The 26,964-nt window shown below is 35.2% G+C and overlaps 1 protein-coding gene across 1 annotated transcript; it reads left to right on the forward strand.

Annotated features, from left to right (window-relative positions):
• The first annotated feature begins 324 nt into the window (after nucleotides 1-324).
• Nucleotides 325-26,964, forward strand: LOC134529857 (tyrosine-protein phosphatase non-receptor type 5-like). The gene is made up of 8 exons (XM_063364372.1): nucleotides 325-526; nucleotides 8,571-8,775; nucleotides 11,194-11,378; nucleotides 14,429-14,748; nucleotides 16,221-16,479; nucleotides 21,163-21,444; nucleotides 23,378-23,655; nucleotides 24,730-26,964. The coding sequence occupies exons 2-8, from the start codon at nucleotides 8,697-8,699 to the stop codon at nucleotides 24,857-24,859; spliced, it is 1,533 nt and encodes a 510-aa protein (XP_063220442.1). The 5' UTR covers nucleotides 325-526; nucleotides 8,571-8,696; the 3' UTR covers nucleotides 24,860-26,964.

A 26,964-nucleotide genomic window follows, 5' to 3' on the forward strand; every position in this document is an offset into this window, starting at 1 on the left:
ACCTACACCTGCGTGCTTCGGACCATTTTGAATAAGCAAATTATTCGTTAATGTCTATAATTTAAGTTTCAACTCGCGGGAGACTGATTGGCCGATCGCTCAGCCAGCCACATCACACTACGGAGGTCTGTGAGCCAAGATTGAATTTGGCATTTTATATTTTCCATGCAACTCTGGATCTTGTTCGCCCAGTGATGATCCCACCACCATTTGAATTCGGGTAAAAAAAAAAAAAAACCGAAGATGCACGAACATGAATCTTAGTGAACTCTAGGATTCCCTAACTTCGGGCATGATCGGTAAGGAATTCTATCTCTATTCGTCTGCTCGGCCGCGGGCAGGGGCTGTCATTGAACCAATGGCGAGTGTTTTTGTTAGTGTAATTGTATTTATAATAAATCTGAAATTTTAAAATGTAGCAAATACCATTGTTTTAAAATGCACAATAATAATTACTTTTCAACGATACGATTTGGCAAAAATGAGACCCTGCAACTCACGATATAAGAAACAATTGCTGCTTCAGGTAAGTTGAATTTATGTATTTAGATTGGTTATGTTATCCAGAAAATAAGATTTAGGATTGCAGTTATTAATCCATGTAAAATCATCCATTGAATAATTGCTTTAATGATATGTTAAAGAAGTTATTGTATATTGTAGTGTTGCAAATACCCGAAAATTGATTTATTCAGTTCCTTATTTCAACTCTTTGTTTGTACTATAGGTGCATTGAGATATTGTTAATAACTTCACGTTAATTTACAATTTTAAGTTTACCTGTATGGTATCGCGGCCGCTGATATGCTCGAGTCCCGGTAAACATCCCAGCCACATGCGAAAAACGTTTTTCTTTTTTTTCGGTTTAAAGGACGGTCTAAAATTAATGTAACTAATGCCTGGAAGGTAAATGTAGAGACGTAAATTGGTTTTATGTTTTAAGCGGAGTTGAGACTGTTTTCAACTAGAGTTATCCCTGATATTGTTGTCGCCGCTCTGCTGTTTGATACTAGTTGCAACATGATCCTTAGGAATACATCGTAGCCGAGAATATTTTCTCAAAGACAGGCATATTTAATGTAAGTATTGTTAAGGGCGGGACTAAGATAGTTTTCCACCTCAATTGGTTTTCCACCCTAATAAGGTACAATTAGGGTGGAAAACAGAGTAGGGCTGAAAACAGTCTTGGCACCGACCGTAACGTACTTACATTAAACATTCCTGTCTTTTAGGAATATTCTTGGCTATGCTGTATTCCTAAGGATCTCTGGAAAAACACAGGATCATGTTGCAGCTAATATCAATTAATTAGTATAGTGGTAATGAGGGATATCTCTCGTTAAACATCGGCTACACTATCAAAGCACAAAACAAATTTACGTCACTATGTTTACATTACAGGTAATATTTTCATTAAGTTTACATCCGTTAACCCAAAAATACCATCAAACATGTAGGTACCTGGACTCAAGTATGGGGGTGGTCGAGTCATTGCACAGCCGAACTTAAAATCATTAATTCCATGTGAAGTTCTTGAAAATATCTGCGTGTGCGTCATTATTATAATTAGTAACAAAACAAGCAACTGAATGAATCCATTTTTGGGTTTTGCCTTTTTCTTTAGATTGGCACCCCTACAGTATTATTATCTTTAGACTACAACTTAAAACAAGGCTACAAAAAATTGTAATGTACTTAGACAGAGTGTTGAGCAAACAAGACTGCTCGTGATGACTCTGATGCGGGCCCCCTAGAGCCATAGGGAAATAGATGTGCTAATTCATCGTGACCTGGAGGTGTTTGGGCGACAGCTACAATGAGAGGCTGAGGCTACCCATCCCAGCATCATTGCCACCCATTCCCCCTTTACCCATCCAGCTAACCTGTGGTTGATTCAAAGGAATCCCCATCCCAAGAGTATCATAGGGTGCTTGTCCAAGTCTATCACATCTCTGGGGACCCCTCGTAAAACTCAGAGGTACTTACGTATTAACGCCATCACAGCAGAAGTTGCGCTAATGCGCCAATAAAGAGCAATCTTGTTGTTCGCACGCGCGCACAGTTATATTTTGGATTATGGTAAACGTAAGTTTTGGAAATGTAATTTAAGACAGTGTGATCAGGATAAAAAAATACTATGAAATCATGTGAACGGTTGATTAGGTCAGGATAGCTAAATCATAAATTCGTAATTCCTAAGCAACCATAAGAAATATTTTATAATATTTTAATGTAGCTATACTAACCCAACCAACGTCCACAACATTTGAAAGTTGTTTTAATGTAGCTAACCTTACCTAATTGATCATTCACAATAGCTGCGGTGGCGTTGATATGTAAGTACCAACCCAGAGATTCTGTTATCTGGCCGAAATGCATCCAATTTCTACTAGCTTTCTAGGCTAGTACTGGAGCTGTTTCACCGCTTACTCCGTTTGCCCATCAGCGGAGTGGGGACTCTTCTGGGTAAAAATTCCTTATCACATATCCAAGTTTATCCCTTTATCCTGATATCATGTCCCTGTATATTTTGATTCTGTGGTACATAAAGCTTGCTGTTTTTATTAAGTACTTCACAAGATCCTGAAAACAACAAAAATTTGTGATCACAAATTCCACAACCGCAATTATGAGCAAATTTCACTTAAAATCAATTATGTATTTTTGAGTGATCCTGTATTATTATCCAATGTATTTGCTCATTATTTTTTCAGTGTTTATGTGATATTAAACAATAAGCCCAGAGTACCCCTCACCAATAAGCACCTTGATACAAAATCTATACCTACCATTTCTGAAAGCATTGTACTTTTGGTTATAAAGTGTACCCCTTTCTCGGGGTACCGTTTTACAAGGAAATTAAAAGGAAGTTTATATTATAGTTTTCCTTTAGTATAGTTTATGTGAGTATTGGTGTTATCCGTACGGCGGTATTTTTGAAATATTGGTAACGTTTTTCAGCGCTAGTGTCACCCGGGATCACCTGGTAACAGTTAGTGAGAATATCATTAATTAATTGTGTTTATTAGTTATATTTATAATGTAGTTATATATTTGTATAAAACTATTTTAATTATTAATGCGACATAGCAAAGTTGGACAAGTGGTGATCGGGGTAAAATGAAACAAATCACGAGCACAGCGCGCATGCGCGCGAGGGAGACAGACTTTTTCCCCTCCCTTCTTTGAAGGAAGGGAGGGGAGGCAGGCGATCAGCTGTTCTGGACGACGGGCCGGTGTGTGAGGTGGTCCGCGCAAGCGGCCTCGCAAAAAATGACTTTTGCGAGTGTGGGGCCGGCTTGGGCAGCAGAATAACTCGTTGGTATCTGTGTGGAAGAGTAGCTGTAAAGCTCGTCAAGAAGATAGTCGCGGTACTATCGCGGCGGAACGAGGCTCCTTCCGGCTAGTATAGCCGTCAGCACCGACTGGCCTGAGGACCAGTGGGGTTTAGCGAGGATTCGCTAATCCAACGGAGACGACGAGCCGATACGTGAGTGACTTCCCTTGTGATTCCCCTTGTGCAACGGGGTTATGCTGCAAGAGATTGGTGGCAGAAATAATTACGTCAAGCCTGAGAGTGTTATTTTACGTCGGAGGTCTGTTTCTCCTCAGCCACATTTAACAACTTTATGATATGGACACGTGAAGTAAATAATTGAAACTTATGATGAAATTCAAATGGTAGAGACTCGCGTTGAACGTTTTAAGGGTACCCGTCCCCCGAACAATTGAGCACGTCGCGTAACAAGGAAGGTGTTAACTAGCTCGAACTTGGTGTATCAGAGATTTTAAATCACTATAAGGTGTCTATTGTAACTGATGTTAAGTTTAGGGGATTTTCATATTTCCTTATCATGTGCTGGGTATGAATATATATATATCTAGTTTATAGCATCGGGCCCGATTTAGTTAATATGTACCGGCGAATGCTTATATTCTTTTAATGCTTGTAATAGTTTGATTTCAGAGGTTCAGATTAATAAATAATGTTTTGTCGTACTTGCCGCAAAAGTTGTGCTTTCTCAAGCAAATTCCTTTCTTTCGCTGTTTAATTTAAGCCCTGTTTTTTTTATACCGGTGTTGATTGCCGAGAGGTTTGGTGAACTGTGTGCCGTAACCTATTTTTCTGATATGTCGGATGGCGATACACTATACCAGGTAATTCCCGGCGGTTGTTCGCGGTTTGCGACGCTCCCTTGGGGCGTACGGGGGCGTCAAAAGGTCCTCAAATTTTCAATGTAAACAGGTCCTGATTGTTCAACAAATTTCATTCTAAGAGGTTCCTCTAACATATACTAGACACATACAAGACAAAGCAACTCTATATAGCATTAAATAGTTATATTAATATTTGTACAAACCAGAGGGGCATAAAAACAATAACAAGCCGTGACTACACTTCAGACTAACAAATAATAATACAATAATATTGTACTATAAATATATAAAAAAAAAATGTTCAGTAAGATAATTTAAAGTTAAACTTTAAAGTAATCTATGATTAAATACAATTTACTGTTTTTCTTAATGACTAAAACTGACCTGTTAATGTTAGTAAAAATGTTATCGAAAGCCAAAGACTATGACTGGCTATAGGCAAGTGTAAAACCATTGTTTTTGATAAAAATACTGAAACATTAATGATACACCACAAATAAGTGACTTTTACTTAGTCAAGCAATGACTATTATTATGTGTTAAAATGTATTTTATCTTATCAGATAGATTTAAATGGTTAATTCTAATAAAGTTAATGGATACTTATAACATTTGTTCTGGTTACTTTAAGAACAGAAGTTTGGGAGCAAGCAGATTTCTAACACATGCAAGAGTGTTAGATGGCACGTCAGTTAAGTGTCTGAGTGTATACTCTTTTAGTTCGACGTAGGCTATTACGGAGCAGGGATTCTTGGACGTCGTAAGAGATGCATGAAAGTAAGGAGAAAGTGGGAACGATGGATCCTGGAGTCTGGCAGGTGCTACAGTAGCCATGGCAGGTCATTGATAGGACCATCGACTGCCATCGCGACTGGACTGCGCTCCGGTCCTTCCAAGTGATGGAGTGGCGCTGCATTACACGTCTGGTTATACTGCAATACGGTATGTCCGTGCCAGCGGTTTCTTCCTTATAATTGGCGGCCGTCTGCAAGACGAACCAGAGTGGCTTCAACTTTATAACAGACACCCACTCCAGAGACTAATGCCTCCATGGGCCAGAGTGACTTCAACTTTAAAACAGGCATCCATCCCAGAGACACATCGGGTGAGACACCTGGATACCTTGCTGCCACCGGTCACGCCGAGATCAGGCTTCCCGGAGTTGCCAGAAGGGTTGTCATCAACATGGTACAGCATCAGTAGTGGACGCTGCTGTCATCGCTGATGTACACGACAGCTTATTGTTGCACATGTGCACTTATACTGGTACGCGCCACCTCACTCAAAGTAAGAGATCTTACTATTATGCCCTGTTTGTTCCTGACCCATCTTCAAGATTAACGTCTCAGCAGCAGCTTATAAGAAGATGTGTACAGTTGCCATCAGAAAGCACGGGAAAAACTGCAATGACGATTTGCAAATCTGCGCAATTTGTTGATGTCCCTTCTACCGTGTCGTGTTCAAAGTATCTACATGAGTTTGCACAAGTTTTTTTTTATTGTTGCCTAGCAATGAGTATATAATTCGACGATTTCGACTGTTACCAATAGAGTGCGAAAGAAAAAAAATTACGACCAAGTGGCAGTTCAGTGTGTTGTTAGTTTGTCATCTTTTGCAGAAGCGGCAATCTGTGATGCAACCGCCACAGACATATTTATTTATATTTTATTTCATACCATATTTCATCAATGCTATCATACTATCTGGTAGAGAGATGGATCTAGAGTTTCTGCTACTCCCACTAATATGCTGCGAGATAGCAGTTACGAGTAACAGAGTTTTTTTGATTTGGTGAACTTTCTTTGGAGAGACATTATTAAAAATAATGTTTTTACTTCAGTATAATAAAACTTGGAAGCTACAACATGTATTGAATCTAACGGCAATGAAATTATGTTGTTTATCTGGTTCATATAGTATTCACCATGCAGAGAACTTAGTGTTTGATGTTTCTACAAATTCACAGTAAGTGTAGAACTTCATTAAGCTTGATAACTTCTTAAAATTCATGACTTTTTGGTTAAGAAGGACATTGATTTAAAGGACTAGCTTCATACAAGACAGTTAACTAATATTTTAATGATTCTTGAATTCTACATTATTAAGTTTTGCCACATAAACTGACTATTAAATTGACTTTCCTATTTCTCCAGAAGTCTCTGGAATTAATTTTTGGGTTCTATTGAGCTTTATAATTTGGACTATCTTATATAACGTCGTGATCTACATTCAGAAATCTATTATGATGGATTGAGTTACACTGCTAACTTATCTATAATTATACAGTTTATGGATTCCTTGAATACTGTTTAGTTTACAACAGAATGTTTGTATATCTTAAAACGTGCCCGACAGAACTGCTAGTCCATTAGTAAGCTAATCCAGTACAATTCTTATTGGTAGACATAATGTGGTTGTTATTATACAGGGTGTCCCAAAAGTCCCGCATCATAGGAAGAACACTAACTTGTTACAGTAGTGTGAAACAATTCATAAAATGTGCTCCACGTGAGTGCCTGAAAGCTCACAACACAGCTGCAGGCGATCTTTCATGTTTCGCAGAATGTTTTGTACCACAATTGGCGTCATAGCGCGGCATTCGGAAGTAATTCGCTCACACAAATGGTGTATGTCCCTGATCTTCACACTGTACACTTTGGATTTGAGATATCTTCATACAGCAAAGTCCATTGGGTTTAAATCCGGAGATCGAGGAGCCCATTCCACAGTTCCCCTTCGGCCAATCCACTGTGGAATGTTGTCGTCTAACCAATGACGAACCTGCGCGCCATAATGGGGAGGAGCACCATCCTGCATAAACCATTGAGGTTTAGCACCAATTATGTGCAAATCAGGCATCAATGAATTTCCCAACATGTTCAGGTACTTTTCACTTGTGACAGTTCCCTCAAAAACGTAAGGGCCGACGACTTGGTCATTCCATAAAGCACACCACACCATAATCCGGGCAGCCCCTTGTTGTTTGGCATCGGTATTCCAATGTGGATTTGCGTCGGACCAGTAGCGCACATTTTGGCGGTTCACCTCACCATTCACGTAAAAGTTTGCCTCATCGGAGAACATCACTGTGGACAAGAAGTCTTCGTCCTGCTCCAGTTTTTCCAGAAACCAATTGCACATTTCCACACGTCGGTCCGGATCATCTTCCGACATGTGGTGCAACAATTGCAACTTGTAAGGGTGGAAGTTGTGCTTTTTCAGAATTCGCTGAACGGTTGACCGAGGAACACCTAATTCCAAGCTGGTTCGTCGAATGGATTTCTTGGGACTTGCTACAACACTCGCCAAAACAGTTTCCTGCACCTCTCTTGAAGTGCTTGGTCGTCCAGATCTGGTTGCATCAGCCACACTTCCTGTTTCCTTGAATTTTTCAAGCAGGCGGCTAACAGTGCTTTGCGACACTGGCTGTCGTTCAGGGTACATCTCATTGAAATGTGTTGCCACGTCTCTCTAGGAGTATCCCTCTTCCACAGAGCAGGATAATCGCAACACGCTCTTCCTTAGTCAGCATGGTTCACCTGCAACATGAAAAAAAACACTTGCAGTTTAATTGCCTATGATGCGGGACTTTTGGGACATCCTGTACATTGAATTGCACTTATCAAGGGTTATGACTTGTAGTGGTCTAAGTATGTATGTGCATACTGAATTATGTATGTCCCTATATATGTTTATTACAACCAATTCTTATAAAGAAGTTTGCAACCGCTATTTTAACCAATAATAGTTATCAATGATCTGTTTTACCCTGAATAGTAATCCCATTAAGGAATTTGTGTATTAATTGATTATTATTTATTTATTTATTTATTTATTTATTTATTTATTTATTTATTTATTTATTTATAAATTGTGACATGCACACCAACACTCTGAAGAGAGATTACAGGGGTGTGCACGATACATAAAAACACACAATACATTATTGAACGTAAGATTTGTTTTTTCTTTATTTACCACAGTGACATACAAATTAAAACACTAGAAAGTTAGAGTAATCCATTGATTATTCATTCTCACATTGTTGATGTTCTTAGAAAGTTTAATTTCATTGCACCCTATCTTCTTATAGTCACTCAATAAATAACTGGGAAATTAATACATCATTTATACAATTTCTGATATTATTCCCAACTGTTTCTGTTGCCTTAAGTAGGAAATTACTTGTACATATTCAACTTCCATTTTCTGGCGCATAAGAAAGAATCATTTGCTCAAGTGATTCACGTTGGCAGCATCATCAAGTTTCTAAAACTACCTTATTGTGAAGAAAGTGTACTTGAAGTGTACCTTAAAAATTTAACCATGGAATGCAAAATCTTTCTTTGCCTTCAATTATGCCCACCATTTGTTAATTATAATTTATCCAGCTTATTATTCTACTGTTGCAGGTTGCCAAGCGTCGGCAGTGGAGAAGTTTCAAGTTTAGTACAAAATGTAGATGAAAGCACTGCACGCAGGCAGTATTGTCTGGTGGGACTCGCTGATTGCCGCGCTGCCAGTTGCATGCTGTTGGCATGCAGAACTCACATGTCCTGCATCCAGCCATACAGAATGAGCGTCAGTACTTGTACTCATTGGTTGACGATAAAGAAGGTAATCTTGTGTGTTGATGTGTGGCATGTTCTCGAAAAGTATAAGATTTTTCTTTGAGGTGTTGCAATTTATATTTTATTAGTTAGCAAGTTTGGTGCTTTTAAATCACTATAAATTTTTTTGCATATATTTAGAGTATTGATAGCAATTTTGCTTAAGGATTTTTGATCATGCTTAAGTATGCTGTGCCTTTAATAATGAGGTTTTGAATTAAATACCACTTACATATAAGAGGTGTGAGGAACAATAAGGCATTGATTACTGCATGTCTTTACAACTTTTTGTCTATTAGATTAACACCACAGTGAGCAAAGAGATATGAACAAAATTTATTTTTGTAACAGGGTTTTCATTAATTTTTTTGTAAAATGTAGAAACTGAAACAACAATCTTCTCAATGAGATATTTTCTAGAAATTGTTTACTTATATGGTTTGTTGGCTTTTGATTATCATACTAGTAATAAAAGCTGTAGCAGTTAATAATGTTTGATTATTAAAAACTTTTATGCTTAGTTTTTGTGCTGTAAAGTCTGGGTCTTCAGTGGCAGTGATCACTAATGTGTCATGTTCATGGCCGACATGGCTGAAACAATCAAGTACAAACAATATCCAACTACTTCAGTGTATCTGTGCATAATTATACAAGTTTATATCCTACCTTAATTTTTTTTTTTTCTATTATGTGCATGCAGCAATTAATATATTAGTACTTCAAAGACTTAGTGAAAATAAAAGTCTTTGCTGATATAGTGAATATATATTATTTGAGTGTAAAAAAAATATTTAATTCATTATTTTCATATGAATTGTTCAGTGAAACAGTTAAATAAATGTGTCCACCATTTCTTACAGTTTATGGAAAGGTTGAATGCTTTAAGTTCCTAAATTTATTGCAAGAATAATTCACAAGCAGGTATTTTTCGAATGCAAGTTTTTTTTTAAATCTGTGCAATTTGTTTCAAAGATAAATATCAGAGATACTAGCACAAATTCACCTTTCATTAACATTTCACTAACTTATGAAATTTACAAGAGTATTTTTTAAATTTATTCTGTAGCTTATCGTTATGGCTGCAAAACATATGAACCAAAGGGAGACATTTGTAAATGTTAAAAAAACTTTAATCTTGTAAGAAACATTAGGGAGGTTTTGATCTAATTAACAGTGTAGCATTATGACTATGGATTTTTCATTTCAATAAAATATATTTCCAACCATCAAGAATTGTTATATTTTAGATCTATGATAGTATGTACTAACTAAATGCATACCTACAATGCAAAGCTGTTATTTTGTCATTTACTTGGCAAAAGTTTAGTTTAGTTGCAGCATGAGTTACAGTGTATTTTTTATGTGTAAAGGAGAAAAATAAAAAAAAAGGCAAACTGTGTGCCGAGCTCCTGGTTGTTAATTTGTCATTCACAAACTATTCAAGGTTTATTAAAGATGTCAAGATGTGTATATGAATAGCACTGAAGAGGGATTGCTTTTCCCATGCTAGTGCCGTTTCATGGTTTTGATTTTTCACGTGTTATTTTCCCCGTGAAAATGTTTAAATTGTATGTTTTTTCTGGTGTTCTTATGAATTAATAATTTTGTACACTGTACTGTAAGTAGAATAGATACGTGCAGAGAGACTTTATTTTTAATGTTTCGCCATAACATGATAGGGTCACTACTTGAAGTCCCCTGGAGGCATGTTATTGACATGGTGCCTGGCATGTGGAGGCAAAGAGTCTGGCAATGCACAAGGCATTGTTGTCCTTGGCACCCTTGCATTAGAGAGCTCTTGTGCCAGACGCTGCCTCCTTGCGATGGGCTGTTGTAAAAGAATGCATTTTGAATCCACTAAACATCAGTGTTTGAAATTAAGATCTCACATGAGATACTTTAAGGGGCTGAAATATTCGAGTTCATCTTCTCCAAGTGTTTTAGGGATTGAATACAACATACCTATGTCCACCAAAAACTTGATTCATTTTCTGAATATTCGAGGTGATAGTTTTATTGAGGCAACTAAGAGAAAACTAAATAGGTAACAATTAATATAATCACCAAAGCAGGCAGGTGAAACAATTTCGCAGTTAATAAGAATGCTTGTTTCGTGCTCTTCTAGAATGTTTATCAATTTGGAATTGTAACCTACGTGTTGCATATGTACGTATTTAAATTTGGGACATTTATAACAATGAAATAATAAAAAGATATATATATATATATACACACACATGACTGCAGTCTGGTGGATAAATACACTTACATACTGCTTTTGAAATAAAATGTTAATACTCCGAAAATAACAGTTCTGCTATATTTAAAAGCATTAAAAGTTTGTTAGTTTTAGACGATTTAGTTTTAAAAATGAAATGAATTTTTTTATTTAATTGATTTTTTATTATAAAACTGTTTTGTTTAGAAAACACCTCAAAAATGGACAAAAATGAAGGGAAGGATAACGTGACAACAAACGGCGACTTGGACGAGACATCAAGTGATGTTTTAGTTACATGGAGTCAGCCTAACTCTTTGTGGGCGGACTGGCAACTGCCTGTGTTCGTGGTCCTGTTTGCTTCCATCGGTCTTCTGACCATCACATTCATTGTAAGCAACTTGCTCACTATAGTTTTTAACTATTTTTATGAATTTGAGTGTGTTGTGCACTTGCATGCTTTATATTTATGTATTATAGAATAATTATTTTATGCATTTATAAATTAAGGTTTTTTTGAATGGGTATTATTTTTATTTAGACAATTTTTTTTGCTACTAAACCCACATTTAGTTTAGCTTTATAACTTCATATTGTAGGACCTCGATTGAAGTGATGTAAATTTGGTTTTACAAATACTTGATATTTAAATAAATTCCATGTAGCCATAAATCACTGCATGTTATAACTATGTTTATGGTGCAGTCCATATCAATTCAGGCAGGCAAGGAAAAATACCTATGTTCATAGTGACATGTTTTTAAATTTAACATAATATATTTTAAAATCAGAGAAAAGTAAGAAACCCATATTTTTCATTTTGTTTCAAAATATTGCTGGCTTGAGAAACAAGTTGCCAAAAATGGTGCTCCAGGCAACATTTCTCAGCAAAATTTTGAATTGCTCTATCTCTGGAGCAATCGAAGGTATTTTGTTGTGGGCTAATTATTTGAAAGATAATATTTTTATCATTTAAGTGTTATCTTCCATTTGGAAATGTGTGTCAAGTTTCCTTGATGTAGCCTTTTGAATTAAAAAAATAAATAAAATGTAATTTATTTTAATGTTAATTCAAAAAATATAGATTATGTTGATTAGTACCATACAGTATTTCATTATATTTAAAAAGGGGTACTTCCACTTTTGAATTAAAAAGGTTGTATAAAAAATTTGTAAATTTGGCCATACATGAAACCAGTTCATTTACCATATACTCACATATTGGTCTCATGAAATCATAATCTAGCCTTATTTGACATGGCATTTTAATTCTTAATAAAGATTACAGTCAAACCTCATTATTACAAACCTGAAGGGACCATAATTTTAGCACTTTGTAATAACGAGGGTTTGTATTAACCAAACTATTGGGTTATCACGACAAAAAAAATTGATTGAACTTTAAATGCCTATATGTACAACCATAAAGAAAATTATATACGTACACTATTGGTAGTATAAGCTGGCTTCACTACATGCATAACAATTTGTAAACACTGAAGAAAACAAACACAATGAAACACAGAATAAATCATAATACAAACTTCAATAAACTTGAAATCATTACACATTTTCTATTCAAACATTTGGTTTAAAAAAAAGCATCAATTCTGGTTTGCACTATTTTTTTCTTATAAGCATTGTTTACCACATTACAAAGCGTATCAAAGGCCAGTACTGATCAAATATTGGTTGAGCAGTCTGTATCCAATCTTTAACTTTGGTCGTATCTACTGCTGCCGATCTCCCCACACATAGTTTTGCCAACAAGATTGTTGCGATCCTTAAACCGTTGTAGCCAACCATTGCTGAACTTGAAGTCTGAAATTCCTAACCTCAATGCTAGGTAGTCTGCCTTCTTTTGAATCATAGGTCCAGAAATAGGCAAGTTTGCTGCACGCATTTCTTCAAACCACTGCAACAAGGTAGCTTCCATTTCTTGATGTTTTGGGCCTCGCATTCTTTTTCTTGTTGATAATTATCACGAATTCGCAAAAGCCGATTCAATATTTTCACGATTTTTTAGTATTGTCGACGACGACAATTGCGGGATGTTAAATTCTCTCGCAATTTCAGTTTTCGTTCTCTCTCCATTGTCTACTTCCTCGATAATTTTAACTTTAACTTTCAATGTAAAGTCGTTGCGTTTACGTTTCGCAGTCATATTACAAAACAACTCACACTCAAAATTGAGGTTAAGACACACGTGCGTGAACAATGGAAAATATCAGAACTTTTTTCCATAGATTGTTTAAACTTCTAGGTATGTACACTTCCGACGACTAAGATTAATAAGGTATAGAGTACTTTCCTTTTCGTTTTCCGTTTACAACATGGCATCTTTTCTAGTTTAGTTACTAACATCGCCACTAGAGTTGAACTTTTCATCTTGTTTTTCGACCATTTTGTGCTGTAGGATACATACATCTATCTTTGGAGACACGTTTGTTTACATTACGGTTATGAAGACTTGATTTACTTTAGACTTCGGCTGTGAAATTCGTATTAACCGTTTACTTATACACGTTAACAGCTACTTAAGGGATCAAAACAACTTCGCAATTCATATTAACCGTATTTCGTATTAAAAGTACTGAATAACATAGGAAAGCATACCTTATTTTCTGGGACTGTGAAAGTCCTTCGCATAAACGGGAATTTCGTACTAAGCGGATTCGTATTAATGAGGTTTGATTGTAGTAGCAGACACAGCTTTCAAGACATTTTAAAGCTTCCAAAATATAAGTGCATGTTGCAAAACATTACAGGCTCCACAGCATACCACTTCTGTGCACTCGGCTTAAACTTAAATTAGTAATTTTATAAACTACAAATGTATTCAGCTGCATCAGTTCCTTACTTTGGTATTGAGTTTGACGGCCAGGGGCTTCGCCCCCCTGAAGACTCCCCTCTACTCCTTCTCCCTGTCCTGGCATCATTTCACCCGCACAATTATTCTCAGATGAATACTGCCTGCTAGTACATATTTATTTCAAATAAAAACATTTCCCATGTATTAAATTTGACTTCTTCCTACATTAATGCGATGTTTTCACCATGACTTAAAGTTACCACAACCACATACAGCATAGTTGCAGATTGATCTGACATAATGCTAAACAAAACAAAAATAAAAGTTGAAGTAGCTTGGCTTCTCGGTTGTAGCCGTGTCCTTGGCAAATAATTCACCAACGTTTCAGTCGGCATTGCAGTCACCATCATCAGGGAGCAGTTACCTACCGAAACGTTTGTGGATTATTTGCCAAGGACACTGCTACAACCCAGAAGCCAAGCTACTTCAGACAATGGCCGTGAAAGCCTGCGAACATTATTAAAAAAAAGTTATTAAGCAAAACAGTGTTTGGCCAGGAAGGTTAGCAGTACTTTCTGGTTATAAGTATTATTCAGACTTACATCACAACTGTTTGCGGTTGTTCTGCAGATCCTCTTGTGGGTGAAAAACCAATTATTGTCAAGCAAGAAGAGTGGTGGGAACATTGCATCCACAACTTCGTGCACTGGTCATCAGCAATGGATATCGCATCCAGTGTTGAACCCACTCTGTGATTCAGCGGGCATCCAGCCTTGTAAATATTCAACCCTTCCTGAAGTAATGACACGTCAAGAAATTTCATCAGAGAAACCAATTCGAATCAAAACAAAAGGTTTGTTGGAACGACGTGGATCGAGTGCAAGCCTCACGATTGATCTGCACCACAGCCAAGAAAATTTGTCCACTGTGATCACACCTACCAGGGAGTGGTAAGTTCTGAACGTGTCAAGAATTGTCTTATACTTCTGAGAGATCACTTTTTCATGAGTTCCTAGGAGAAAACAGTTCACATTAAAATGGGATTTCAGTATAGCAGAAAGACACTAGTTTCAGCTAAAGTTACTTTTTTGCCAAATGAGTAACCATATTTACTTGAGTGGTGTTCACACTTACGTGTGTTTCTTCTCAAAAATCATAAATCAGCTAGTAAAAAGTAAATGCTTAACATGACAGGGGACATTAAACCTCAGGTCTGTTTACAGCAGAATTTTGGGTGGGGAGGGCATGTTTTTATATATTGTATGTATTGTTTTATATGTGTACACATTTAAAGGCATGATGTCAACTAAATTGCCCTTAGTGAAATATTACATGATGGGGATTTAAACCATTGATATGGTTCCCAGAAAACTGTAAATAAAATTGTCCAAAAGTAGTGTTAAAATATGGCAAAATCAATGCACAATTTCAGTGTTAAAACATAGCAACAGTGCAAAAGTCAGTGTAAAAAATTGGCTTTTGTTAAATATTCGTACCAAATTTTAATTTTTTAAGTCTTTTATTATTATTATTATTTTAAAAGAATATTTTAGGTTCCAGAGAATTTAGAAAAAAATTGGCTAAAAATACATAAAACACATTTTAAGATTACTTCTCATACCATTAACATTTATTGGCCTTAACTGTACAGTTACTAATGCAAAGTTTAACCAAACAAACAATAAGATAGGCAAATACTGTAATATTTTGCACATTTGTTCAGACAATTTCTGAGAACAAAGTTTTTGTGAACTTGAAAACAAAGAACATTTTAGTGTCATTTCACATAATGATATAAAAGTAACATAAACCCTAGTTAAAAAAATGGTCAGTGTCTTATCTTGTAAACAAAACCATTTCGCTTTTTCACTAAATAACTGAAAATATAAAGATAAAAGCTGTATAAATTGTGTGTTGTACACACAGCACAACATATCACGTTTGTGTCGTCCCTAAATAGTAGTAGATATCAAAATGTTGATATTGGTTTCCTGTGTTACAAATCTATGATGTACCACATGATGTTTCCAGAAATGGTGTTGATTGTCTCGCATAATAGTCATATTTCACCCTAAACTTTTTGTTTCCACAAAAATGTTGAAATTTCTTTTTAAAAAAAAAAAGTTGTTGGATTTAGTGAATTTTGTATTTCATCTTTTTGAATGGTTTTTAACCATTGAGAGTTGTTACTGTTCATTAGAAAATTTCTGCTGAATTAGTGATCATAGAAGAAATTGTCTGAATGAATCATTTTTTTTAAAAATTATATTGAAATAATTATCCTCCCCTCAGCCTATTTTTAATGCTTAAACTTAAACATATTTTTAATGAGCTGGGTCAATTGGTGGACACTTGAAGATTTTCTCTTGCTGTTAGTTTTACCAATCTTTTGGGAATAAAATGGTTTTCTTGGGGTTTGTAGCTCCACGGAAGAATATCTGCTCTCTGCTGGAAACGTCCTCAGCCGAGGTCAGTTGCGGTCAGTTTTGCACGACATCCAGGCTCTGCACAAGGAATTCTGGGACGTCCCTCCAAACAGTCTCGACAAAGCAGTTGTGACTGGCAGTGGACGTAAGAACAGGTATCGCACCGTCATACCAAATGAAAAGACACGCGTCCACTTGCCGACAGCTGACGCTGATGATGAACTGTCGGGCTACATAAACGCAAATTACATGCGTGTAAGTACCTTTACTTAAAACTTAAATATCGTAGCATTTTCGTTATGCAATTAAGTTGTATATGTCTTGGTAAATATTTCTTTAGCTTATATTTTAAAAATTAAAAAGTAGTGGTTTACTGATGCTGGTTATGATTAAATCTCAGCCGGTTATCAGCACCAATTACCAATTTATTGTAACTGGCAGTTTTTTTGCTTAATAGTTCAATTGACCTGTTTTGGTAACCATCCTGTCTGGAACATCAGGACACCATGAATGAACTATTTGGGAGAAGTATGCAGTTGTGTTATCTGTGGTCCAGAATGTTGGAGACAGCTTAGTTGGAAGACTGGACGCTCTTCCTTGAAACTGCATTGGTTATGCCACTTTCAACAGCTGTGTTTTACTGCCAGACCCCCTAGCACCACACAGCTGTGACAGACAGTATTACGGATAACACTTGTTTTTCTTTTTCCTTGTGTTTCTGTTTTTTTTCCTTCAGTTTTTACTCACGGTAAAAGACTGGAGTGGTATCACAATTTTAAAAACCCAGCAATGTTGAATTTTGCACATTGAAAACTAGATATACTTAATTTATAGAAAATCCTAAAATATGTCATATAATCCAGGGTTATTTTTCGCCTATTGTTCTTTTATTGCTAAAATTGCAGCATGTGGCTACTTTACTTGTAGATGCTTCTAAGCAGTTGCGCTGTAAAGCGAGAGTGAACATAACAAAAAGTCTCCTGGCTCAAGCTGGTTTGATATCCACTGAAAATGTTAAATCAATGCAGAAGCCACATTTTTATTACTTTGTATTTCAGAGGACAGTAACATACACACCATATGTGGTTGCCTTAATATGTTATGAAACTGGTCTTTCTATACAACTTGAAGGTGTTGAGTTATTCATGCTAATAAAAAATGAGTTAAGAAAACTCTTGTTTAATACTAGCTGGGATATGAATTGATATAATTGAGTAAATTATTTGCAATAAAACATGGATTTAAAATATAGAGAAGAGACCTTTTTTTATTTACTTGGTGAAAATAAGCTGTGCTGATTGTGAATCAGTCATCAATTATTAGATTTACATTTGTAATTAAATCAGTAATTGGTAAAGTCTTGTTGGGGCATTACTACCAAAAAGTGTTGCGATAGTCAGTTTGATAAAATATTTTTTTTCTTAATTGAAATACTTAGAATCAAAATTTTGATATCGCTAAGAATCAACTATAGTACTTATCATTCGTGCAGTTTTAACAAATACAGGAAATCACAAACTTACTAAAGGAATCAGTTCTGGGGTGCACATTGTAAATACATTTTTTCATAATTCAAACAAAGACTAAAATGTAAAAAAAAAAAATAGAAATGAAAAATGTGTAATTTTGAACTAAAAAATTACTTAATATTTCTCTTTTATCAACTTAGTTACATGGAAGAATTGTTAAAAAGTATACTTTGCAAATTTATTGATGAATAAAGTCTTATTAAACAGATTCATATGATATGAGCAAAAGAGTTATGAACTGTGCAGGGTCAGCCATTATGTACGCATGAGGAGATGAGAACGAAAACCCGGGAAGTGACATTTATGTAAAAACTGAGTTAAGCACATGTTTCACAAGGAGAGTATGTAACCTGTTGTGGTCAAAAACCAGGCAAGTGCTGCAGTGAACATATTACTCCACATATAATCTGTTTCATGCTTGGATTGCAGTACAGAGTAAATGGCGAGCACTGTTGCCAGATTTATACTACCCGGGCTGTTAACATTAAAAGTCTTATCTTGTATACCATCCTATTTCGTGATTTTTCTAAGACCATAAAATAGTTTGTATTGACAGTATTTTTACTTTTGTAGTCAATTTGACACAAAAAATAATTAAGTGCTAAACACCAATTATTATTTCACAGGAGAAAACTATTTGTAACAGTCAGTCACTGTTAATAACAAGGCGTTCCACGGAAGTTTTTGAAATGTTGAAAAGAGCCAAACTTCTTGGAATGGAATGATACAAACAAAATATTAGCAAAAACTTTTGAACTCAAGATGGCATCGGTAGTGGTTATGTTGAGCATTTCAATATTATCTTGAATTTTCTCGTAAATTTAAACAGCTTGCTTACTCAAATTTCACAGTTTTAAATTTTTTCTTAAAATACATCTTCCAGTTCCCAGTTTTCAGCTCAAACCAAATGAGAAAATACTTTACAATGTTTAACTGGTTAGCTTGATTAATAATTGTTTTACTTAAAGTAAATAGAGAAAAGTTTTAACAGGAAGGTGTTATGCTATACTGTGCAATGAAATAATTTTCCAAATTCCCTACCTTCTCAGTAAACTAGATAGTTCATGTGCTTTCATTACACACTATTCGTTCACTTACATCATTTTGGCTGCTTAACGCACAGTTTATTGTATTATATTAAAGATTGGTTGCTGATCTCATGTAGTTCTATGTATTATTGGTTCAGAGTAGTAGAAAATTGTAAATATTAATTAAAATTAAGCTCAAATGTATTTTGCTCATTAGCATTTTAGGGTATTAAATTAAATGACTTTGTACCATATTTTAAACTAAAAATTTAAATTTTGAAATTTGGATTTCAAAGCCAATGATAAATTTGACTGGTAAACCACTCCTTCAGTGAAAACGATAATTGTATCTTATCTGTTCATCTGTCGTTGCTACAATTGTACCAAGGCTATTTGTAGCTAACATGCTTCAGTAAAAATAAGCTTGGGGAGTGTAGCAGGAAACAGTTGGGAGTGTTGAAAGAAACCTCACCAGTCTATGTGACCTTGAGGATGAATTTATGGTAAGGGGGTGGGGGCAAGGGACAGCAACTTCCCCTGACAGGTGAGCTGGCAACAAGGCAAGGGGTGTGAAGCAATGCCAGCCCACAAAGCAAGGAAGATAGTCGCAACACAATGCTATAACTAACGCTCTTATTTTCTTTGGAAATCCGGGAATTGTGTGGTATTCAGAGGCCAAGTAACTGAAGTTGTGAGCGTAACCATAGCAAAATTTTAACTAATTATGCAAGTATTTAAGGTCATCTTACAGTCAAGGCGGTCTTGTATTTCAGGTCCTCCATTTATTTAAGTTGTATCTTACATTTGAGGCTGCTTTATATTCAAGGAGGTCTCTTATTGGAAGTTGTCTTACTTTAGAGGTTATCATATATTAAGGTAATCTTACAGGATATGTTTTGCATTAGAGGTCATCATACATTAGTGATTATTGTATGATGGTGGTCATGTTACATTTGTGCTAGATTTAAGGCTGTATTATATTTGAGGTTGTATTTTAAAACAGCCATCTTATATACAATGTTGCTTCACATTAGAGGTCACCCTACATTTGTGACCATCCTACTATCAACTTATACGATGGGATGGATTGAAATAAAATGAGAATGAGAATTAAAATAAAATATTTAGTCTTATTTTTCTTAGATAACAAAATTGATTCTAAACAAGTAGTTTACCTAAATTAATTTCAACTAAACAGAAGTTTTGCTTTTGATTAGCTTTTGACGTGCACATTTTTGTTATTAGAAATTCTTTAAAAAAAAAATTACCCTAAATTATTCATTATCAATGTTTACCAAATATTCACACAGTACTAATATTTCAAGTGATAGTTTATTTGTTGGATTACCGGATGTGCAAGTCAGATTACCAGAAACTCAACTGCATAATCTATTTGCTGTAGGCCTACATCTTTTTCTGAATTGGGCTTGCTGAAATCATATTCGAATAAATATGTGTGTGGCACTCTGGAATATTACCAGCAAAAAAAAATGGTTAATTACAATATACCTTAACAAATATCAAAGTTCACTCTCTGATCAAAGGTCATTAAAAATTTTACTTTTTGAGGTTAAGGGTGTATGACCCGTTCCAGGTCATGATTTTAGATTCATATTAATCACTGATCAACTTTTAGACATTTTCAATCGTTTAACTTTGACGAAATGAAAAATATATATAGTTGCATACTTTTTGCATAATTAGCTGCCAAAGTTACATTTTTAACCTTTTTGGGTTGTACAAATAACGAGAATTTAATTTATTGCAGAACTGAAACTTTTTAGGATTAACTGCAATGCCACTGGCTACTTCAAGAAATGGTTTGCATTTCTATCACAAAAACTCATTTCATGTTTCTTGGCTGTCAAGATCATACAAATTATGAGAATTTTGAAATGTCAGGTAAAATTAATTAATATTTTCTGAAAGAAATGCAAACCATTTCTTGAAGTAGCCAGTGGCATAGCAGTTAATCCTAAAAAGTTTCAGTTCTGCAATAAATTAAATTCTCCTTATTTGTACAACCCAAAAAGGTTAAAAATGTAACTTTGGCAGCTAATTATTCAAAAAGTATGCAACTATATATATATTTCATTTCATGAAAGTTAAACGATTGAAAATGTCTAAAAGTTGATCAGTGATTAATATAAATCTAAAATCATGACCTGGAACGGGACATACGCCCTTAAGCTGTTGGATTGTGTCAGAATGAATATGTTTAAAATATTGTTATAATACAACATTTGTAATATGTAACATTTGTATAAACCTGTTAACATACTTGTGACTTATACTAATTCTTCCATGGCATTGAATGCTCTTCATGAAATGATATTGACTGTGTGATAAGCTATAGGGAGTTCTTACGTTTAATGTTTTAGGGCTATGATGCTGAAGATAAAGCCTACATTGCCACTCAAGGGCCTCTGCATCATACAGTAGTTGACTTTTGGTTGATGGTTTGGTCAGAACATTCACCTGCCATTGTGATGATAACCAATCTGTGGGAACAAGGGAAACCTAAGTGCGAGCAATATTTCCCGATGGGCACCGGTGAAACGGATACCAAAGAAAACAACATGGGGTTGTATGGCGACATCACTGTTGTTGTAAAGCATGTGGTGCAGAGAGACGGATATGCCATACGCCATCTCTTTCTTCAGGTATTGTTGTGCAACTTTATTAATGTGTTCGCTAGTAATTGTAGTAGGGATGGGGGTGACTCAAAATATTTACATTTTGATGCCAGTTTCTTGATTCCTAGATGAAAAGGTTACTCACAATATCAGATTTGAACAAAACCCATAGTGTGTTAGTTGCAGAGGTCCAGTACTAATGGTGTAACCTTTGAGCAGTTATTGTAAATAATGAGAGTGGTGCACTATTGTAGTTGTTTGTAATTTTTCTCCATAACAATTTAACATGAGTACATTACGTTGAATGTTCATTTTGCCATTGCATTACATTTCTGCCCCTGTGTTGCATTACTATGGTAACATATCATGTGTCGTGCACGTTGCCTACATGTCAGGCAACTCAAATTTAATTTTTGACACTTACCTGAGCATTCTGCATAAGGACCAAGCTGTATTATTTGTGGGGTGTGGAAGTTTTTAAGTCAGGGGGAAGTACATTACAGGAAGCAAGCAGCATTGTTGCTGCAAATCAGTCACCCACAGTCAGTTCAGAACAGTTATTAAAGACTAATATTTCATGTGTAAAATTGTGAAGTGCAGAAAACAAAAATGTTTAATTTGCTAAAATAAGAGGAAGGAAAGAACAAACTGCACAACAAACACCAGAAAATAGTTTCAGTGCTGACACATAATTTCTGAACAATAAAATTAAATAATGTAATAAATTAAAAGAGAATGCACAAAGAGTAGTGTCTGAAGTTAATAATGTACTTTGCCTGCATTCAGTTTAAACAAATTACTAGCAAACACATTTTGCAGGGATTTTCTGCACTCTGTTCCAGAAAAAGTGGGAAATTATGTCTAATAAACCAGGATACATTGTGTGTGTTGCAAAATTAAATCTTAATTATAAATATCATAAAGGTTTAGGTGCATAACATAATTTGATGGGTGAAAATGTTAGTTTGAAATTTGGTTGAATATTAAGCAGAAGAATGGTATGGGAATAAAATTTTATTTCTTGCCAAAATATTCTGATGTTTGCATATCGCCAGTAATTTTAGCTACAAAATTTTAATACAATTGGTTCAATGAGGGGAGGAAAATGAGACAAATATCAGAAATAGAATTAGTTGAAATAATATCTCGTGCTTAGTGTAGAGAATGCAGTATCCATTATTGTGCTTGTGAATATGTACCTGAAGCATTTACAATTTTTATAAATATATAATGTATTACAATGGGACTAAAACAATGAGAATTAATTTAATGAGGGTGATGAATCACAGTTCGGGATTGGAGATTCTTCTGATCTGACATGGACGTGGACGAGATGTTAAGGCCTGATTGATTTATTCATTCGTTCGTTTGTGTTTTGTATTGAGCAATTTTTTTCATAACCTTCGGTTCCAGCCTCAAATTATTATTTTTTTTCTTATTCTGCGCTGCAGTTATATGTTTATATGCATATGTACCCAGGGCCGGTGCAAGGTAAATTGGCGCCCTAGGTGAAAAACCTTAATGCTGCCCAACCAACCCGCCGGACACCCCAAAATAATTTTCCTTGTCTCAAAACAAATCACGTATGCCTAAGATTTTGTCAACAATCAAATGTAAGCAGGCTTTGTGTTTTTTTTACTTTTTTACTTATTACTATTACAAACCATAACAAGTCACTGTGGACTTAAAATAATTACTTATCAATATAAACATTCCAAACTGTTACAAAAATCCATTTTCGTCTAGTTTCAATAATCATTAAACATATTACATCAGCTGTTATGTGTCGTGCTGCGCCGCCCCCAGCTACTTGGCGCCCTAGGCGGTTGCCTAGTTTGCCTATATGGACGTGCCGGCCCTGTATGTACCGTACTGCAAGTTACGAACAATTGAACTAAAGTTTTTACTCGATAATAGTAAAATGGTTGTAAGTGTTGCGTAGCGTGGTGACTGTGCGTAGCGAGGAGACGAGACGGCTCGCGTGTGCCACTTCTGGTTCGACTCGTGGCCGGACCACAAGGTGCCGGCGGACGCCAGCAGTCTGCTGGCCCTGGCCTCCGAGGTGGAGGGACTCCGACGGAACAGCTGTGAGGACCAGCCGGGACCCGTGGTGGTGCACTGCAGCGCCGGCATCGGGCGCTCGGGCTGCTTCATCGCGCTCTGCATCGGCATGAACCAGCTCCTTCGAGAGAACAATGTCGACATCTTGGGAATTGTCTGCCAGATGAGATACGACAGGTAAGCATCTCCACCTAGTTCGGTTACTGCTATCCTTGTAAAGCTTAACACCCCTCGAAGCGACGTCCTAATACTTCCGGGATAACCCCCAATCAAATATACACTTTTTTTCCTGTAAGAGTGATTGTTAATCAAAATAAAAGGTTTTCCAGGTAAAGCATGTTTGTTGACCACCATTTCAAAACGGAGATTTTGCCTGTGAACGTCATTTTACATTATTAATTATGCATGTAAGTACTTTTAAAAGTACTTTTTGTTGAATGTTTGAAAACATTTTGAGAATAAAGATCCGAAAATAAAAATACAATATAAAAAAATTTAATAGGTTGCGTTTTGACATAATAGGCCTTTGGCTTAGTTATTCTTACTTTTTAGGTGGCACTAACATCATTTTCAAGATAATAAATAATTATTTTATTAATAAAATGTTCTGTTATAAGGTGTTTTTTTGAAATTCGGTTTCCGTTAAACTTTGTTGTGACGTGTTTGTTTTTAGTTGAATGTTTGCTTTCTCGTGTGTCGTAGAGGTTTGCAGTTCCTTCATTAGCTGCCTTTTCCCTCCCATTTCGCATTGCCCGTTCTCGCTCCAGTTGTCGATCTAACGCCCAATCATGAGTCGTTCTCGTCTGGTTTCGAGACTGCACGAGGTAAACACATCTGCTATTCCTGCTGCTGTCGGTTGTGAGATCGCCAGCAAGCATTCATTGTCTCGTCGTAAGCCATCCTTGCACGAAGGGTGATTCCCACGTCCCAGACAACTAATAAATGCTGAATCTTTGTAAAAAAAGAACTTCTTGTGTTATTAAATTAATTATAGTGCATGTCTGTCTGTGTGAATATATATTTTTTTCTCTTTCTGCAAGTGCTCCAGTTGATGCATGATAAGTTGACTGATAAGTTGATACCAATGTACAACTTTTTTCTTACTTTGAATTCATAATTAAAACATATATTTTCTGTACAAATCAGCATCCAAAATCATGCAGGAAAATGCACATCAACTATGTTTCTTGAACTTAAATTTAAAGTTTATTTATACTTACATATATATTTGATGTATTCTGCTTATTTCAGAGGAGGGATGATACAGACTGCTGAGCAGTATGAATTTATTCATCAAGCACTAAGTTTGTTTGAACTCTCTCTGCCTGACCAGTCTGGGGAATTAACTGAAGTTCATCTGTCTCAAGATGGGTCGAACTAACATACTTGGTGTATGTGTAAACATTCGTGAAACATGGAGACTTTCTGAAAAGGTTGTATGTAAGATTGTGGTGTTAGATCCTTGCTGGTAAGTCAGTGTAATAGGAGTGTGTTCAGTAGTAAGGAGACTAAGGTTTTTCCATTCCTGCTTACTCTAGCTAGTCAATTGATTAAATTGCTTTTGTGACTATGTTGGTCCATAGCAATTGTGAAAAATAGAACTTCAGTACTGCAGGAATATCTTGTTACATAATGATATTCATCATGTGTAAAAAAAAAAAAGTATCTTATTCTAAATTGAAATATGGGTAACTGTGTAGTTATAAAACTACCTAATTATGTTCTAAATATTTTTTCATAGGCTCATATTTAAAAGTCACTAATTGTCATGTTTCAAAACAAAATTGAACACATGGATGATGTGTGTTTGTGTGTGTGTTTGATTGTACATGTGCGCTTAAAAATCATTTATTTTTAATATTTTACATTATTTTACATTTTCAATTCTGTATTTCCATGTAAAATATTTGTTGTTTTGTAGGATTTTTTTTAGTGCTAATCATGGTTTATGAACACTAGGAGTCAAGATCATGTGTTAGTATAAATTTGTAACTGTTAGCATTTATTCATTTATTTTAGTTCATTATTTTATCTTATATTATTAATAATAAGATAATTTACATTGAATTGCGTACATAGTTTTTCTTAATGCATTTTGTAAATACAATTAATTTTCTGGTGTATTCCTAAAACTTTTTTTTTAAATAAGCAGAAATTACTTGATATTTTTGTTGGTGACACTATATGAAGCAGAGTTTACTACCAAAGTAAATTAATTTTCTAATTTATAAAAAAATAAATCAAATACAGCTGTCTTTCCTGCCTACTCTTAGCTGCACTCTGTGTTGAAATGAATTACTATTTCACCCTATTGAGATAAAGTGAGTGCAGTGCAACGCAGTGAGATGCGTGGTAGATATTTGAAAAAACTATTATGCACAGTACAGATGGAAAGATGTGTAATTTCTAGTCACAGTATGAGAGTTGATGGTACAATGATTTGAGTTCTAATAAAATTCTTAGTTATTATGTGCCTGCATCTATAATTATATTTATACATTACTAAGATAAGTGTAGCAGCACAGACATTGCACAAAAAAAAAACACTAGCATTGTAAGCGTGATGTCAGCATGATGTGGAAAAAAAAAGTTTTGTACATTTGACATTGTGCTATGAATGTAGTTATCTTCTACATGAATAGCTCAAAAATAGAAAACTCGACAGAAGAGGGCTGTCAAGGCATTGGCGGCCTTAACAACAAATTGTTGTGCCTGTTAACACACTTTGAACCTATACAGGATGCACATTTCAATTTAAAATAGGACTTGCGTAGAGGATTCTTCTGTGGAGCATGAGACATTAACAACATTTTAGATTTTTTATTCCACAAGCCATGCTTCATAATTGGTAGATTTAAAAAAGATCAGATATCACGACTATACTCTGTTGAAACATTTTCACTGATCTCTTAGTGTGTATGTTCTATTTATTATTATTCAAGTGGGGTATACTAGTTGCCATTTTATTTTTGGATCCCGCATGTTCTGGAATGCGTTGTGCCGTAGGTTCCAAGCTTGTGATGTCTATATTTAGATTACTTATTGCAACTATCATCATGAATTAAAGTAACTTTAAACTTTTACTGCTTCATTTAAAGATGCATTTTAATCAACTTTTTATTTTCCTATCCAAATGTAGGAATTGCTGAAAATTGGCTTCTGTAACACATTAGAAGCAATTGGTTACATAACATATTATTGTGAGTGGTAAATTGTTATAAGTTTTATTCAAAGGATTAAAAAATTTATGATGTTTACAAAGGTTGGTTGTTATATTATTTTTCATTTTTGATGCATGTTGGAAATAGAATATGCATTTCATTAATTGTTTCATTAAAATTAAGATTTCAGTCACCAGGCTGTCACAAATGTTGTATTTTAATATTCCTCTAATGGAAAACTTGCATTTAAAATTGTATTTTCTTTTGTATGTTGATTTATGTAGGCTGTCAAATTGTAAATAAAATTTGTGTACAATTCTTTTAA

Source organism: Bacillus rossius, chromosome 2, assembly GCF_032445375.1.
Source record: "Bacillus rossius redtenbacheri isolate Brsri chromosome 2, Brsri_v3, whole genome shotgun sequence".
In the NCBI taxonomy this organism is placed as follows: domain Eukaryota; kingdom Metazoa; phylum Arthropoda; class Insecta; order Phasmatodea; family Bacillidae; genus Bacillus; species Bacillus rossius.